The 18,369-nt window shown below is 38.8% G+C and overlaps 2 protein-coding genes across 5 annotated transcripts in view; one reads left to right on the top strand and one right to left on the bottom strand.

Annotated features, from left to right (window-relative positions):
• Positions 1–1,083: 1,083 nt before the first annotated feature.
• On the bottom strand, positions 1,084–12,171 carry LOC107267920 (eIF-2-alpha kinase activator GCN1). Of its 2 annotated transcripts, none has more exons than XM_015740126.2 (13): positions 12,048–12,171; positions 11,866–11,968; positions 11,306–11,501; positions 10,883–11,225; positions 7,003–10,816; positions 5,460–6,945; positions 4,746–5,382; positions 4,327–4,671; positions 4,063–4,256; positions 3,771–3,982; positions 3,445–3,698; positions 3,160–3,381; positions 1,084–3,075 (listed from the first exon to the last, which is right to left on the bottom strand). In XM_015740126.2, the coding sequence occupies exons 1-13, from the start codon at positions 12,060–12,062 to the stop codon at positions 2,947–2,949; spliced, it is 7,950 nt and encodes a 2,649-aa protein (XP_015595612.1). In that variant the 5' UTR covers positions 12,063–12,171; the 3' UTR covers positions 1,084–2,946. The 2 variants fall into 2 exon arrangements, with proteins under 2 accessions (XP_015595612.1, XP_024940665.1); XM_025084897.1 differs by having other exon boundaries at positions 11,306–11,385.
• A 1,038-nt stretch (positions 12,172–13,209) lies between these two features.
• LOC107267483 (E3 ubiquitin-protein ligase HECW2) overlaps positions 13,210–18,369 on the top strand; it is a 7,100-nt gene continuing 1,940 nt past the window's right edge. Inside the window, exons 1-11 of one of the 3 annotated variants that reach the window (XM_015739301.2) lie at positions 13,210–13,383; positions 13,983–14,378; positions 14,451–14,840; positions 14,963–15,259; positions 15,378–15,603; positions 15,688–16,202; positions 16,313–16,650; positions 16,848–17,048; positions 17,145–17,577; positions 17,692–17,918; positions 18,026–18,325. In XM_015739301.2, the coding sequence (XP_015594787.1) occupies positions 14,004–14,378; positions 14,451–14,840; positions 14,963–15,259; positions 15,378–15,603; positions 15,688–16,202; positions 16,313–16,650; positions 16,848–17,048; positions 17,145–17,577; positions 17,692–17,918; positions 18,026–18,325 (3,302 nt within the window). In that variant the 5' untranslated portion in view covers positions 13,210–13,383; positions 13,983–14,003. Of the gene's footprint in view, positions 13,384–13,720; positions 13,908–13,982; positions 14,841–14,962; positions 15,260–15,377; positions 15,604–15,687; positions 16,203–16,312; positions 16,651–16,847; positions 17,049–17,144; positions 17,578–17,691; positions 17,919–18,025; positions 18,326–18,369 lie in introns of those variants that run through there. The other 2 variants (XM_015739273.2, XM_015739293.2) reach the window with 2 other exon arrangements.

Below are 18,369 nucleotides of genomic sequence, written 5' to 3'. Positions count from 1 at the left end.
AGTGCATATGCACACAATAACGGAGGAAGCGAACGAACAACAATTCCCTCGCGATCACGAAGTCCACATAAAATGAATGCCACTTCCTAATGTAGTAAAGTGTTTTCGCGCGTGGGTTTTCCATGCGCTTTGTAGTGGCCGACGACCATTGCAGTGGTCCGACTTCTCATATCAGATTCAATTTTTTAAACACGTTCCTGTGTATAAATGATTGCGATTTGCACGGAGAATCTTTGTCGGTTTGTTAAGTTGTTTCCGCCCTCTACACTACTAAGGTGATAATCACTTTTGAAATCACCTTCCTGCGATTGCTTTACTGGCATGCATTCATCTCTGTATCTGTTTTAATCAACAGATTAAGTGTGTCGATTAAGTGGGTGTTATGATTGTTTCTTTGTAAGATTATATTTTTATTATGGTTCTAAAATACGACAATTTGTTCTCAGGTAAGAATTACTCGTGTTGCAATAAAAGTTCATTTACTGTAAAACTCAGCGGGATTCTTTTTCCTACTTGGGCTGCATTGTTACGAGCTGCTAAGCTAGGCCATATCCATTTCACTAATAATCTCATTGTTAGTTAATCTTCTTACTGAATGTGGCCATTTGGCGCGGCTCGCGCATTCCGGTATTTATTCTAAGGGAAAGGTGATTATTTGATCGACGGGGTGTCCTTCAGGAAAACGAAACTTCCTGAAGTCTCAACACTTTTCCTAAGGGTCTTACCAATCTTTGAGGTATAGTGGTAGGACTCTCGTGCACGTGGGAAATTTTGGCATCGTGTAAGTCCTGACCGTGTAGAGCTTCATTCGGTTCTAGAATTTCGAAAACAATAGAACCTTTTCGTCGGAAAGGGGACTTTACGAAATGTTGGTATGTTAATTAGCAATACCGAAACGAAACTGTACTTAAACAGTACTTAAAAAGGATTTTTGGGGTAGATTTTAAACCAAAAGGACAATTACCATTTTCAGAATACTGACAATAATTGGAAAGGTGAAGTATTAGGATTTTGATTTTACAAAATATTTTTGTATATGGCTGATTGCATATTGAAGGTAAAAAAAATTTGATACATAAAAGCTTTTCAGAGCATCATTCTTTATATGATAATCATATCACATTCCTCCATTCATACATAACAAACCTATATTCGTTACAAAGACATGATAAATAATTGCTCGGTAATTATCATAGGATTATATTACGTTAAATGCATAAAGTAAAGTACAGTAACGATCAAGGAAAAGAAAGGCTGAATGAGCCGCGCAGTAGTCTAACGTATTGCGCGCCAATGATTAAAAAATTGACAAATTACACTGAACAAATAAGAAGCACTTTATTGCCGGATAACCATCAAATAAAAACTTAACCGATCTTGCGCGTACGACCCGTTGCATGCTCTTGGCAGTCCCGGGGCTCTTTATGGAATAGGAACAGCGGGAGACAGGAGGAGTTAGGATGCAAGGGATATTCGTTACTAAAAACACACCAAAGCGCACTTCCAGGCACTGTCACCTTCTCACCTCTCCACATTTTTTTTTCTTTTTTTTTCGAGGACATTCACAAAAGAAGTCACGTAGTATATTGTTAACGATAGGAATTCGCAGTATAAAAGAACTTACATGGTTTTATGCAATATGAAATTTTCAAAAAAACCTCAATCTTCCATGCTTTTCATACTGATCCAAAAAATTATCAGACGACAGACATGTTCACAGGAAAAGCAGTATACGAGTTAATGGTTAAACGTTATAAAAGTACAAAAATTTGTAAGAAATGAAAGGAGTAATAACAATATTGGTCGAATCAACCTCCCTCTATATATTCTTATTAAAACTCCGTTGAAAGTGTCAATTAGGAGAAGTTTTAATTTCTAAATCAAGTAGAAAATCACGTGGTCGATAATCATGGCAGTCATAATTTATGAGGTTATACAAAGTGAAAAATTATATGTTATATAAAGTAGAAATATTGATAAACGTATATATTGTTATTGGAGCAAGTAAGCGAGTCGATGCTTTGTTGACTGTCCCAGAAGTGGCGCCGATTTGTCACGACCGATCAATACGATCGACGTAACAATTCTTATATTTATTTTCAAATATAAACTATATACCGATGTGTATAACTAGGGAACAATGTATAATCGCACTGTTCATCTGTGACTTAGATGCATGGATATTACAAAAGAAAAGGTACTAACGTCTTCGTTATCGTTAACGTCCTCGCCATAGGGCGGACGTGGTTTAACAAAAGATTCCTCAAAGTTAAATCCTAGACGATCAACCATTTGATTCTTCGCACAATTGCCCATACAATATCTTCTGACTTTCTCTCTTCCTTGGACATGACAGTGTCTCTTAAAAGTTTCTCTTAGCTCCAGGTGAGACGTGTAATATTTATTTTGAAAGCAGGCAACAATTTGTCCAACGAAGTCCCTGGATACTTTATCGTTTTTACTAACCGTGGGAACATTTTTATCATTTCTCAGACTACTCTCGCGATCTTTTGAATAATCTACTGTAGTAGCGCAATTATCTGTTGGAGTATTTATCACGCGATTGGAGATAGATTCATTCCTTGAAACATCCTCGTCGAGTCGACAATGATTACTTCTTTGATACCTCATGATGACAACTCTTGATTCTTGTGACACACGACATTGCGACCTGCACTTGGTTGTTCTTACTGCAGTCACCCGGATCTCAGGGCATTTGAGCTTTAATAGCTTGAAACTCATAGACCTGTTACTTTTCTTAAGGCTATCTAATTCCTTATTAAGATAGACAATTAATCGAAATAATTTCGAGGTAAAGTCTCGGCTAGTACACGAGTAATACTTTCTGTCGTAGAAATTAGGAGAGCAAGGATGATCACGTGGGTATTGACGACGGGAATAGGAACAGGAATAACGAATAATGAGCCCCGGGGTATATAATGTCTCTCATGTGAGTAACGTATCGTCCAACTCTTCTATCTTGCCTTCCGGTTGGGAGAGAACCTTCCTTAAGACTTTGCTCACCACGTCTGACAAAGACTCCTTAGCTCCCACGTCAAGAAGAGCTATGCACCTCTGTAAAGGACAACCAGCAAACAATAATAGACGTACCAAATAAATGTTCTACTATAAATATATTTTATAAACTGATATGAGTACCTGATGCTCTTCATCTCCATGCTTAAGCCTGAGCACAGCGATAAGTGCAAGTTCGCTATTGGCCTTGACGTAACCATTCTTCTCCTTGGTACCATTAACCAACATTGGTAACAAGGCTTTCAGTAATTCCGGTGACATTTTCTCTGACGGTATATTCCTTGCAAGGTGTGTGCATACTCTTGCCAACAGTTGCTTCACATCGTTATTCGTATGATTCATTGACTGTAAAGAAGATGAATGTATAGTTTACTTTAAGAATGTTTTACGCACGGCTGCTTTGCTTACTCGGACGAAAGGTGTTAATATCTGCTGTGGTATCGGCTGGCCGTCGTTCATAAGATACTGGAACAAATAACCACAAGCACGCACTCCATTCATAGCTATTTGAACTCTGTCAGCAGCTAGATACGAGAGTATCACTTTGCAAACTCGCTCTTTCTCCTTCCCAGTGTAAACTGTTCCTGGAGATTCCTTCAGCACCACGAATAATGCCGCCGAACGACCGTGCCTCAACATCCAATCAGCATTCACGTCGTTACCTAAATAATAATATTTGTTAATGGTTTACTCTGGCGATAATAAATCACAATGGTGCCACTTGAGAGACTTACATAGTAGATTGTCATTGAAGGCTGCAGCTAATTGCTCTGGCGTTAGCCATCTTAAAAGAGCACCGTAACATCCGGCTACTGCATTTCTTGTAACATCTTCCGAGTATCCAAGCATATTACTCAAGGTAGCAAATACTTGTTTTCTCATAGGTTCTGTCATCTTGTCGCCAGCTGGTGTTAATACTCCTCGTAAGGCTTGCAACATAGTTTCTCTAAAATGACAATAGATCATTGTCATAGGTTATAATAAGTGGGAAAAGATTCAATGATTAGGAATTATATAAAAAGATACCTGATAGTGGGATCATCAGCCGTTTTAATGCCAATATGCAATTCAGCGAATAAAGGATCAGCTCTGGTGTGAATTACTATAAGATTACTGAGAGCGTATGCTGCTTTGAGTCTGACTTGTCTATTACTGTCATTTAAAGCTTTCAAAAATGTTGTTTGGAGTTGCGGTAAAAATTGTTTCAACATTACGCCCACCTAGTGCAGCGAGAAATGAGGAATAAGTTTGAATTCTAATTTATTAACAAATATATAACTCGTTACCAACCTTGCCAAGCAATATAGCCAAGGTCTCCAGAACTGCAGCCTTAACACTCCAATTAAAACGATCTCCAAGAATACGAATAAGAGGACCAGTGATGTGTACCACACTGGGCTGTAACGCCGCAGCACTTGTAAGTCGAATGACTTCGCCCAAGCCTTGTGCTGCTTGTTCCTTTGCTTCCGGCATTCCATTTAGTATAGCTTCCCTGAATATGGGTAGAATCGGTGTTATACCCTTGGGTAGACAAAATCCTGGAAGTAGTTCATGGCCCTTTAAATCTGACACGGCGAAGCGTACAGCCTGTCTTATGTCCTGCACGTGCGCTATTTGTTGGTCTGACCCAAGAGTCTAAAAATAAAAAGAAACGTTAAAAAATTAACAGATTTCAAAGATACCTCGATGAAGAGGAACGTCGTTCTTGCCTTAGTAACTGCCGTAAGTGCTTCCCAGCTCATCTGAAGCACGTCCTTATCATCATCAGTAAACAAATGTATCAATCCTCTAAGTAATTGTGGAACGTATTGACTGTAATCCGCTCGAGTATCTCGACAGAATGCACACAGCAGAGTGGCTGCACTTCGTCGTCGAGATGCATCCTCGGCTCTGGTAGCTTCCATAAGTTGGTCCATGACGGTCCTTACTCCAACTTCATCAGTAACAGATAGAATGACTGCCTGGCAATACTCTAATTCCTGTACTTCATTTGGTGTGCCTTGTGCACTAGATAAGGCTGTCAATAATGCAGGTAAGATCTTGTGGAGGAATCTCGTCAAAGCTTCTCCAGCCACGCTAGCCAGTATAGACAAAGCTTTTGTGTTAACGGGTGGGCTGGTCAATTGTGGAACCAGATACGGCAAAACCACGCGAGATTTAATTGCCATCACTTGACGCAAACCGTCCAATGTGTTCTCAGCCTCCGCTTGATCTGGAGAATTCAATTGAGTCAGCATGGCAGGCAGAATATCATCTAACGCTCGTACTCCTACTGTTGAATGAAGACTGTCAAAAGTCTTGGCAGCAGCTTGTCTGACCTCTGGCAAAGGATCGCATAGAGCTTTTCTAGAAAATAATATCAGTACGTTTTATAACACTGTTGCATTTATAAAATAAGTTCGGTTGTGTCATTATGTGTTTACCTGACTGTTGGTACCAAACTATTTACGAATGTCAAAACCATATCTTTGCTAGTACTAGCCATGATCTCTGATAGACCAATACAAACTCCTTGTCTCTGATCAGCTTGTTCGCTCTGCAAACCCCTCTCCAGGATTGGAATGATTTCTGGAAGTACTCTCTCCCCTAATTTTCTGACGAGGTCTCCCAAGGTACGGGCAGCTACTTGCCTCTTGTCATAGCTGGTGCTCGCCAAACATCCCAATAACAAACTGAACAACGTAGGTAAAATTTCTCTTAATGTTTTTGGTGTATTTGTTACTACCACCTTCCATACATGAAGTGCTGCCTGACGAACCATTAAAGCCACGTCAGATCTACCCATGTATAGCCCTGCCAAGACACGGTTTCGCCGCTCCGCTCCCAATGCATTGATAATAGCATAGTGGGACTGTTCAGTTCCAAAGTTATCATCTTCACTAGCGGTTTCAGTAGACATTTTTCCAGATACTCCGGAGATGCGGTATAGTAAATCTCCAAGTAATTGAACTGATGAGTATCTAATACGCCAATTATCATCGAAGAGACCTTTTTCTAATTCCGGTAGTAGTAACATTATAGCAGAGTCAGCATACAGTGTCACTATTCTTTGACCTGCCCTGAGAGCAGTTTCACGAACGTACTCATTTTCATCAGCCAAAGCTTTTAAGATAGGATTAATAATCTGTCCAATGTATGGAGTAAATTCAGTCGTGAACGCACTGGGCATGTAGATGAACATCATTATGTAGCCGTCCTTAACATGAGGCGCTATATCAGTTCTCTCGGCTGTACTGATGATTTCAGGCATCAGTTTATGAAGTTTCTCAACACCAAGACCTCTTACGACTTCAGAGAGACCCTGAGCGGCTCCAGAACGATCTACGCTGCTAGTCTCAGAAGTTAATGTTTGCATTAGCCATGGAAGAAGATCCTCAAAGCTGGACTCTCCCATTCCCCGCACCATTGCACCAAGAGCTCGGGCCGATACACTACGTACTTCCGGTACAGGATCCAGCAAGCTAGTCTTCAGTCCAGGAATAATTGTGGGTAGATATGGAGTCAGATCCTTCTGATCAGTCAATGAGTACATGTTACCAATGATCTGAGCTGCCATTTTTCGTGTTTCTGTTGATCGGTCCATAAAGGCTCTTTGGACTACTGGCATAATCAAAGCTAATGATGGTGCATCTATGAAATGCACGAATTGCGTATCTAATAATGTTTGCAAACACGTCGCCGTTTTCCTTGATGGATCCTGAAGAGCTTTCAATAGAACTGGAACGATAGCCTGAATCTCAGGATTTCGAATGACACTACCAATAACTTTAAGAGCTTCTGCCCCAGCTTCCTGGACTTTTGTATGAGAATCACTCAAAACTTCTATTAGTTTTGGTACAATGCTTGGTAGGCAACTGCTCAATTGTTTAGGAGCACAATATGCCATTGCTCCTAATAGTTCCACAGATCCTAAAAATTGTATGTAATATAAGCTACGTGGTTATGATATGCTTTTAAAGAACTTACCTGTTTTCGTTCTCCAAGAATCCTCTTCTAGAGCTGCCAACAGGCTAGGCAGAACTAGCTTTACACCATGAGCGGAAAGTTTACTCATTACTACTCTAGCAGTGTCGTCCGTAGCTGTTCTTACATATTGACTTGAATCTCCGAAACATAATAACAAATGTGGAAGAACATGAACTATGTAAGGTTCGAACAACCTTCCAAGCATCGTACACAGCATTTCAAAAGCGAACAATGCACCCTCTCTGTGTCTATAATTTTTTTTATCCTGAATAGCATTGGTAAGAGTGGTCATGATATCAAGCTGTTTGAGAGCAAGAATACCCATTCCCTTGATAAGACCAGCTAATCCATATGCAGCTCCTTTACGCTCTCCATATTTATCAGACTTTAGCAGTTGGTCCATCAAATTATCCACAATTCTAGGAGCATCATCCTTGATAGAAGGCACCAGATGAGGCAAACAATTGGCGACAGCTTCTTGTACTTGCTGTGACGGTGTAGAAAGAGCCGAAATCAGTCTCAATACTATGGGCTTTATCCTAGGATCATCCTTCTCTAAATGTCGCGCCAATAATCCCATAAGGATTACCACAGATTGTTTTATTGAATCAAAACTACCAATCTTTGGAGCCTTATCCATGAAATCTTCAAAAACTGGTAACAAGGATGTTATGTTTGCCTTGCCGTGAAGATCGACAGCTGCAACTGCGGCAGTAAGCATTTCTGTACGGACAGCATGATTCCTGTCACCTAATCCAGTAGAGACGAAGAACTGTACAAGTCTGTGTATAGTCTCTGGTGTTAATAAAGGTGCCAATTGTGCCAGTGCCAAAGCAACTCCTCTTCGTGGTCCCCAGGTATCAATAGGTTGTTCAACAACACGACCAAAATCATTTAACTTTGGTGGAATCATTGCAAGTTTATCCTGGTATAATTCTAATAGTCTATCCAAGATCGCAGGCATGAGTTGAGGATCATCGGTCAAAAGTTGCGCCAAGGCACAAGCAGCCGCTTGTTGAATAGGCTCAACTGGATGTGCAATATCCTGAATAAGTTCTTCGCACAGGATGTCAGGGTTCGCCACAAGCCCTGCCGCAGTCCACAATTCTTCCGCCAGATGTTTGTTTTCTTCACAGATATCAAACTTAGCTACCCAGATCCTCCTTGTAAGTCTAAGTAACTGATTGTAGTCTTCCTTCTCAGACGGAAATGCAAGACGTATAATCATAAGACCTCTCAGAGCTGCATCCCTTACAGCTGGTAATGAATTCTGTAAGGCTCCAGTTAATGAATCTATATCTTCACCAGTTGCCAACGCACAGTTGGGTAAACCACTACCAGATTGAGCTACGTCTAGAAGAGTAGCAACTGCCTGGGACTGAACTCGACCAGTAGTAGTGCTCATCAGCTCTATCAGTAAATCAAACATTTGTTTCCTGGGTAACAATTTCGGATGCCTTGCGTCTTTAGAAATGCTGATGTCTCCTCTTTGCTTAGCATGTTCTTGTACAATTTGCAGCCCTTGTGTTATCATACCGTCATCCTTACAAGACAATAGTGTTTTCTTGATAAACGCAAAGATATAGCAAAATGTTGGAGCCGTGAACAATACTTTCTGACGTATAGTGTAGGTGTGTATCAATGCCAAAGTACGTTTCACCGCCTCGTCAAGAGGCTCTTCCTCCCACGCTTGATCGAGATCACATTGAGGTTGTAGCTGCCGAAGAGTTACATGTGCTATTAAATCACTAAGGGTATTATTGTTTGATATTTTAACAGTTTTACGAAGACTTATATAGAGTTGTAACATTGTTGGTGCTGCTAAAGGCGATCCTAGATCCTTTAATATAGGATGAAGTAGATCCTTTAAATGTAAACCCAATTCAAAGCTGTTTCCACGCGCTGCAGCATTTATCATCGATACTGCATCAGTAATTTTTGCATTTAATTCTGCCAAACGTTTTCTAATTCCACTCTCCTTAGCAGTTTGAGCTTTCAGTGCTTCTTCCTGCTTTGGAGTAAGCTTAGGCTCTTTTATTTTACCCTCCCTTTTACGTTTCTCGTACAACTCTCGACGAAGTTGTAGCTCTTCTTGTTGTTCCTTGAATGAATATACTTTACTCTCACGTTTCATATTCATTGCATTCAAGATATCGTTCTCATCATTGCCTGGTATAACACTCTTGTCATATAATTCACCTTCTGGTGTCAGATAGGTAAAATATTCATCCTTTGTAACCCTCAGGATTTCAGGATCATCTAATTTCCCGGTAACATTTGATATTAGCGATGGTAATATTACATCCGGTGCTAGAGATATTACGCTAGCAAGGGCGTTCTCATAACTAGGAACAGGCTTATAGTTATTAAGAAACAGCTTTTTAATCTCACTGCCGAAAGTTCGTAAAAAGTCTTTTGGTACCAGACCAAAGTTTCTAGCGATTTTAAACCAGAGATTAGGAACAGCTCTAAATATTGTTGGATGATGTGCAGGAATTAAGGCGTCTCTAGTGATCTGCATCGAAGGCACTTCAAACAAGAAAGATCCAGAACATATAGCCATGAGTCCATCTGCTAAGGATCTACCACTGACTTCTCCACTAGATGTTTCCTCCTTACTTTCCTTTTCACTGTCAACTCTGATCTTCGCAGTCTCCAGAAATTTATTAAACTCCAACAAGAGCGCCTCAACTAGCTCGTAACTATTCAATCCGGTTAACATTTTTTTAAGTACCGGAGCGCACTTCCTGCGAATTGATGATTTAGGAGCTGTCACACAAGCCACTATAGCACGGTATATGCCGCCAAGAGCTTTCTCATTAAGACGATCTGAAAATTCTGTCACAAGGCGTTCGCAGAGGAGCATCAGGTAGTAAAGGATGTCATCGCCACAAGTGCTCAGAAATTTTTCAGAGAAAAACAGCTGATCGTCTACAGCATTCCAGAGAATACTCTGTTTGTCGTTTTCGACCTGACCAGCAAGTACAAGCTTTAACAATAAGTAAGTTGCAAGGAGACCTTCTGTAACTGCTGCCGGCTGAGCAGATTGCGTCGTCGCCCTGGTTATTGCCTGGGTTAGTATTGGCGCTATCATTGCAGAGTGTGAAGTAATAGGTGTCCAGGAGAGAAGTTTAATGTATGCAGTACGTACTCCAGCAGTAGATGTCTTTGCAGCCATTCCCTTTTTAAATGCATCAATTACGCTCTTAGGAATGTCGTTTGCAAACTTTTTGCACCACAACGACATCATTTCTAACGCATGAATTAAGGTTTTCTCATGGACCTCGGTTTCCAAGACTTTTATAAAGTGACTACATGCTGTTTCCGTTAGTTTCTGTATGTTACTGCCAGATACGACATTGTAGCTGAGATTTCCTGCGCCTTGAAGTACTGATATCTTATGCGTAGCTACGGTGAGCTTACCCTCGGAACCGTGGAACACAGCAAAAAGGGATGAAAGTAAATTTTCCAGGGCTGTTGAATCCGAACATTGTAAAGCCAAGCGACGACAAGCATCTGCTGCTTCATCGCGTACTAAATCTTCTTTAGAATGTAGGTTTGCAAAGAGTCCTTTGCTAATGTCTTGACTGTATTGACTCAAATCAAGACTCATTCCACTTAGGATACGTCCGACAGATTCGATGATTATTTCTGGATTTCTTAGCATCGCCTTTTGAAGGGCTGGGAGTAACAGGTTTTTAAACTCCTCATGAGATACTCTTTTAAGAAGTGATGCAGCAGCATCAACGACATAAAGTTCAGGCTTCTTTTTGCAGCTGATACTGACTTTTATAAGAGCCTCAATCATGCTTGGCTATAAAAAATAATGATTGAGATTAAATTAGTAATAGTAAATGGTGTCAGAAGATAAGGCTTTTACCTTCAGTTTATCGATTAGATCATCCTTTTTTGTTTCTACCAAATACCTAGTCAATAAACTGGCCAATACAATAACTCCATTACTAGCTTCAAGTTTCATTAGAACTTCTATATATTTTTCTTCGATAGCAGGAACAAGTTTCCATTCGTGTGTGAACAATGTATATACTTTTTCAGAAAGTTTCTTTTCTGCAGAAGCCAATGCAGCTGCACTTAAATTTGTCTGAGCCTCGATTAACTTTGGAAGTTCCAACCAGCTTTCTTTAGATCCATTATTGATGCCATGACGTACAACCAGCACAGACCACTTTAATGTTAGATAAGCCGTCAGAGCAGTGTTGTAACTAAATATGAAATAAAATTAAAATTCATTAAAACATGAAAAAGTATCTCTTTGAACTTAGTTTGTTAATCAGAAACTTACGTTGGCACCACATTTTTATGCCAGACAGCCTGCTCTGTAATAGCATTTGACATATGCTTTATAGTAGCTTCTCTTTGTTCCTTGAGTAAAGCCACAATTAAATATTTTACGTAAGATTGTGATGCAGTATCCTTATATCGATGCAAAGTAATTGACAGTACTTTACATATCCCTCCAACAATTTTTTCATTGATGCCTGGAACAGGAAATACTGTTTCTTAGAATGCCAACAATACAGTATATAAAAAAATTAAATTTATTGCACAACAGACATTATTTTTCTTAACCATTGATCGACCTATATAATATCAATCAGAATATGTATAATAGCAAGATAATCAGTTTTTCACGTTTATAATAATAACATTAAACTGCATTTTAAATAACGATTAATGAAACGTGTTAAGTATAAATTGCAAAATGTAAAAGTAAGTAATATAACAAACTACAAAAAACAATCATTTTTTTTCTAAAAGTAAAAAGGAAAGTTATTTTGCATGAGAAATATTACGTGGAAACAACGATCCTTATATGGAATAAATCTTTTTACTATATCTTACCAGGATTTGACAACACGTCGACGACGTTCTGCAAAATCTCTCGCCGCTCATTTTTACTGGCGGTTTGAATGCGATTTGGTAAATCCTTTAAGGCTTTAGATAACTGCAATGGAAAAACCGGTTAAGACACATTATTTTATGAATAAATATAGATTTTTAATATTCCACGTGACAAAACTCACCTCAGCATCCGCCATATTTTGTGAAAAACCGGGGATTGCTTTATGCTTTATATCGCATTAGAAGATATTCCTTGAACTAACCCGCAACAGAATTTGGGTGTAATTAGAGCGATTACACTGATCGATTGCAACGCAATTCTGTAATGTTCAGACTTGTTTAGAAAATAGGATCGAAATAGAGATTTCTAAATATTCTATAAGTATTTTAATTAAAAAGAAAGATCAATAATACCATCTTTCGTTTAAAACGGAGTATTAAAATGTCTGATATTCTTCTTTACCATCTACTGGTGAATAAAGTATAAAATAGTGATATCGTTCGAAATAAGGCGTCCTTCAACATTTTGAGCTGTTTGAATCGGCTTATACTTTTTTTAAAGTGAAAAGTTAATTCCTAAAAGATATTCAATTGATAACATTATGGCGAATAATTCAATGTCATCATCATCAAATCCATCTTTCTACGAACCTCGTATAGAATTTTCGGAGGAGAAAATCGCGTTATTGTATCATGAGCTGAAAATGGTATGTTCATGGTTAGGTCGTATTTCACGATTCATTTCATTAAGCCTATTTGCCACTTCAGAAGCTGTTATATATTACTTTCCAGAATCTTCAGAATATCCAAAACGTTGCCGAGGAGTTTAATGATAACATGAAGACAATTAACAAAACTGCGAATATTAGCAGCCAGTTGATTGGTGTTATTCAAGATAAAATAAGCGGGAAGATTACTGACATTTCGGAGGATTGACACTGTGCCAATGAGAAAGTTTATATTTTTCTATGTATGCTATGTAAAATATAAAAATAAAATTTATACAAACTTTTTCTATTACCTCTGATTGTTTTGATTAACTCTTTGTATTCAACTTTCTCCTCTGAGAACCAAAATATATGGAAAATGGAGAACTCTGGAGTGAAAAGGGTTCAACAACAAAAAATATTGTATAATGTATTGTATTTGATTAAGTTTATATAATGAATTTGTTATAAGTTAAATTATATAGTATAACAGTAATATATAAAAGGGTACTATTCATCACTATTTAGTTTCAAATATTGCCGGGACTACCTTTGAACCAAAATGTCTAGTGCTAGTAATATATCAAAATCCCTAAATTTGGTCTGCTACCAGATATATATATATACTTATCTCTGCTGCTACTCTCCGCTGTCAAAACTGTGGTGTCTCTATTCATCTTTTTTGGTCTCTATCGTGTGCCCTTTGGCTTTAATTAACATGATGCAAGTTAATTATACTACTCTACTACGAGTTATTATCGATTGTGTCTGAGAAATGATGCCGAGAAAGTGTATCACCCTCAGATGCCAGGTGAGAGAATAAATAATAAAATGACAAATATGCTCCAATAATTAATCTTTTAAGGCAGATGGCTGCTTGTTTATAATTGAGTTGAAAGAAAATCGTTATGAATAACGTCGATTGATGATTAATCGTCAATCTTCTACCACACATAGGAGTTAACCTTTAAATTCTTCGGCATACACGTATTTTCCGGTACGATTGCCTAGTAGTATCATCAAGTTCTTCCTGCCCAACTAGATTTTAGCTTGTATGACGTGGATTTGATGAAATCATTGAATATTAAAGACTTTTTGATTTGCTTAAACATTTCCTGACTTGACTAGTTCTTTTTTATTTTTTTTATACAGATTTGAGTTTCAAGGTTTTTGTGATGAATCTATTTCCTCTTTATTTATGGATTTTATTTATTTAGTTTTGAACTAGTGATATGTTTATTGCTGTATGTTGCCATAAAATGCTGGTGTCACTTTGAAAATTTATAAAAATACGGATTATTGATAACTTCTCAAATTCAATATTTTCTATCTCTGGTAAATAATATTTATTTTTCAAAATGAATATTTTGTACATTCTGTATTAAAATGTAATCTTTGTTTTTTATATAGAATCTTATGTAATGTCTTGAGATGCCTTTGGATACAGACTTGGCTGAAATGGTGCCAGAAGGAGAGTCTGGCAGGCCTGAAGAAGTACAGAATGAAGATTCTGTTATAAATGAAAATGGACAACCTGACGAGCCTGATCGTGAAGCTTTTGCTTCAGATCTTGTTCATGGTTCTGCCTCTGAACCACTCTCCATGCCTCTTCCAGACTTGCTACCTGTTTCCAATTCGGGCAATCTTCCTGTTTCCATTTTAGAACCTGTTCCTTCGTCGTCATCACAAAATGGACTCCCTGTTGAAGACTTTTTGGAATATGTCCGTCCTTTAGAGCAGCAAGGCAATGCTTCGGATGCTTTAGAATCTAGTCAATTTGGTACATCAATAACACGAAAAAAGCTTGTAAGAGAGAAACCATTTTTCAAGAATAGTCAATCTGAGGAGGAATTGACTTATCAAGATTTCTTTCGACAGACAAATTTTAATCGATCTGAAGACTCAGACAATGATATTGAATCTTGTATAAATTCTATGGATGGTGCAGTGTCTTTACCACCAGGAACGGAAATCACTGTAGACACTGACAACCTTTCTGAACATTTGAATAAGGGTTCGCTAGATTCTCCCTGTCAGCCAAAAAAACCTTTTCGTTTACCAAGTTTGGCAAATTTACTTGAAGTCGCTGAAGCACAAAGAGCAAAATTAGAGGAAAATGCTGAAGTGTTATCTGAATCAACGAACAGAGTTGAAATGGATGAAGCTAGAGGTCTTGAAGTGGAACGTAGGTCTTCAAACAGTAGCGATGCTAGTAATTCAGATACTGAATCTCAACAAGCTGCTGCAACACACAGTGGGACCAAAAAGGTATGAATCTATGAAATCATTTCCCATTAGACCACTCTAAATATTGTTTTAATTGCATTTATCATATTCCTATAATATCTAGTTATTCTTTAATTACATTTGCAATTGATGATTTATTTCAGAAACCATACAACACCAATGGCGTAGTAAATAAAGACGACGTACAATATTATCATTTATGGCGAAGTAGAGCTGGCATAACGGCACCAGAGTCCTTGTATGAAACTCTTTATCCAAACCCGCCGCCACCATTACCTCCAAGGGCAGCACATAAACCTCTTCATCGGAGTAATGCTCTGCCTACAGTGGCACCAGAACTGCCACAACGTAGACATCCACATCGTAATCCAACACCATTTCATCCAGAGGATTGTTTTGGGTTTGAAATCGTTGACGTGGACGAGACATCAAGTTTAAAGGTAATGAACACTAATCTTAAGAATTTATCAATATTAGCAATAATGAATGACCGTCGTCACAAAAATTGTGTAATAATTAAACGCAAGCTAAGCACAGGACTGTCTGATATATTTTCAGTCTCGAACAGCTGTGACGAAGAGTATAGCTTTGTTGAGTTCGCCACGTCCACATCGTCCATTAACAAGACCAGAACCAGTCCCAAATCAAAATCCTAGCCAAGCACAAAATCAAAATCAAACTGAATGTCCACCTACCCCAACACATAGACCGAAGCCATTAGGGCCACTGCCTATTTGTCGAAGATCAAACACTTCTGTATCTTCAGAAGAACCGTTACCGCCATGTAAGTTTAACATCTATAAAACTATGCCATGCATATTATTTATTTCTCCTTAAAAAATGACTACTATAAATCGTTTTCTTACAGCTTGGGAAGCAAGAATCGATAGCCATGGTCGGGTCTTCTACATTGATCACGTTAATCGAACTACAACCTGGCAGAAACCTGGGGTTGCAACAAGAAACTCAGGGTGCGACTTTCGTCGGCAGCAGCTGGACCGTCGGTACCAGAGTGTTAGAAGAACAATCTCTAGACCAGACAATATTGATCGTGAAGCTGCATTGTCAAGTCAGTCGGATGCTCCTGGGAGAAATCGATCGGAACGTACTGAAAGTGAACCCTTTGACATTACTGTAACACCACCTGTCCTCTTTCTCACCAGGCCAGATTTCTTTACCGTACTTCATACGAATTCGGACGCCATGAAGCTATATAATCGTAATCCTAGTCTCAAACACATGATTAGCCGAGTTCGTAGAGACCCAACGGTGTTTCCGCGTTATGAGCATAATAGAGATCTTGTTGCTCTCATTAATTTTTTCGCTGATCCTACTAAGGATCTTCCCAGAGGATACGAATCGAAGCTGGATCGTACTGGAAAAGTAAGTTAAAGCAGATTTGTATTATTAGGATATCATTTACCTTTTAATACTATGATCTTGGTTGTATATGGCATGTATATGATATGGATTTGGGAAATGCCTATTTGCAGAGATTTTTCATAAGTCATTCAAGAAAGGCGACGTCTTTCATTGATCCAAGACTGCCAACGGAATCCGCTCATCCACGTACAGCGCTTGACGAGGCGCCTGTACCACCACCACGACCTCAGCAATCTTCAGTTACCACATCCCCGGACATACCGGTGGCCTATAATGATAAGGTCGTAGCCTTTCTACGTCAACCAAACATTATAGATATTCTAAAAGAACGTCATGCTGCTCTTGGACAAAATATTGCCCTTCGTGAAAAAGTTAACACCATCCGTGTTGAAGGCACAACTGCTCTGCAGCGACTTGGTCATGACGTACCTTTAGCCCTTTTACTCAGGTAACTGATTGTTTACTCTAAAATAACAAATGAACAAGTGAATATACGGGTAGCCTCGAGTTCCAATTTGAATCTGTAAGGACTATTTGAATTTTCAATTGTTCAGTTATTACTCTAAGGTATTCAAACTTCGAAAATGTCGGCTTCATTTTAATTATGTACGTGAACGAAGTTTTACAATGAAAAATTTGTTTCAGTCTGTTTGAACAGGAGATTATGTCGTATGTTCCTGGTAATATCGGAAGGTCTCCAATAAATAGCCCACATGCTTCACCAGGATTAACAAGAGCATCAGCGCGTGCACCAGCTCCATATAGAAGAGATTTTGAAGCGAAGCTCAGGACGTTTTATAGAAAACTTGAAAGCAAAGGTTATGGCCAGGGACCTGGAAAATTAAAGTACAGTACCATTCAAGTATCTTGACTCTGTATTAAATTATTAGAATGAAATTATATTTAAGAGAGTTACTGAATAATTAGATTATTTCAAAATAGGTTACACATTAGGAGAGAACATCTTTTGGAAGATGCCTTTACACGTATAATGGCTGCTTCGAAAAAGGATCTACAAAAAGGAAAGCTCGTCGTAATATTTGATCACGAGGAAGGCCTAGATTATGGAGGACCCTCGAGAGAATTTTTTTTCCACCTCTCCCGAGAGCTCTTCAATCCTTATTATGGTCTCTTTGAATACTCAGCAAATGACACTTATACCGTCCAAGTCTCCCCGATGTCAGCATTTGTTGATAACTACCACGATTGGTTTCGGTTCTCCGGTCGTGTTCTGGGCCTCGCTCTTGTACACCAGTATCTCTTGGATGTCTTTTTCACAAGACCCTTTTATAAAGCCCTACTTCGTATTCCTGCAAGTCTCAGCGATCTTGAAAGTTTGGATCAGGAATTTCATCAGAGCCTCGTTTGGATTAAGGTTAATAAATTATTTATTTGTATCTAGTTATCTATCTTGAAAATTACTTCGGCTCTGACTACCTTAAGTGTCTTTATTCAGTTTCTATGAAGGATGTAAAATTAAATTTCACAGGAACGAGACATTGGTGCGGAACCATTGGAGTTGACATTTTCGGTGACTGAGGAATTGCTGGGTCGAGTTGCTGAGAGGGAACTAAAACCAGGTGGTCGTAATATTGCTGTGACTGAAAAAAATAAAAAGGAATATTTGGAACGTGTAGTTCGTTGGAGATTGGAGCGCGGTGTTGCAGAACAAACTGAATCCCTTGTCCGTGGTTTTTACGAAGTTGTTGATCCGAGGTATTGAATTACAAAAGCATTTATATAAATCACAGCTTCACGATATTTTGAATTACACTGTTAGTTGTACTCATAGGATCTAATGGATGTTTTCTACTCTTTCATAGATTGGTCGCAGTTTTTGATGCTAGAGAATTAGAATTGGTCATCGCAGGTGCTGCCGAGATAGATTTGAATGATTGGCGTGCACACACCGAATATCGCAGTGGTTACCATGATGCACATCCCGTAGTCGAATGGTTCTGGTCCAGTATAGGAAGATTTACAAACGAACAACGACTGAGATTACTTCAGTTCGTTACAGGAACTTCGAGCATTCCTTATGAGGGCTTCGCCGCACTACGAGGTTCTACTGGGCCCAGAAAATTCTGCATTGAAAAATGGGGTCGACCTAACAGCTTACCCAGGTACAGTTCAAAGATTTGTATGTATTAACTCCCCCCCCCCCCCC

Source organism: Cephus cinctus, unplaced genomic scaffold, assembly GCF_000341935.2.
Source record: "Cephus cinctus unplaced genomic scaffold, Ccin1 Ccin1_scaffold0029, whole genome shotgun sequence".
In the NCBI taxonomy this organism is placed as follows: domain Eukaryota; kingdom Metazoa; phylum Arthropoda; class Insecta; order Hymenoptera; family Cephidae; genus Cephus; species Cephus cinctus.
Note: the sequence above shows the minus strand (reverse complement) of the source record. Positions and strands in the feature narration are given on the sequence as shown.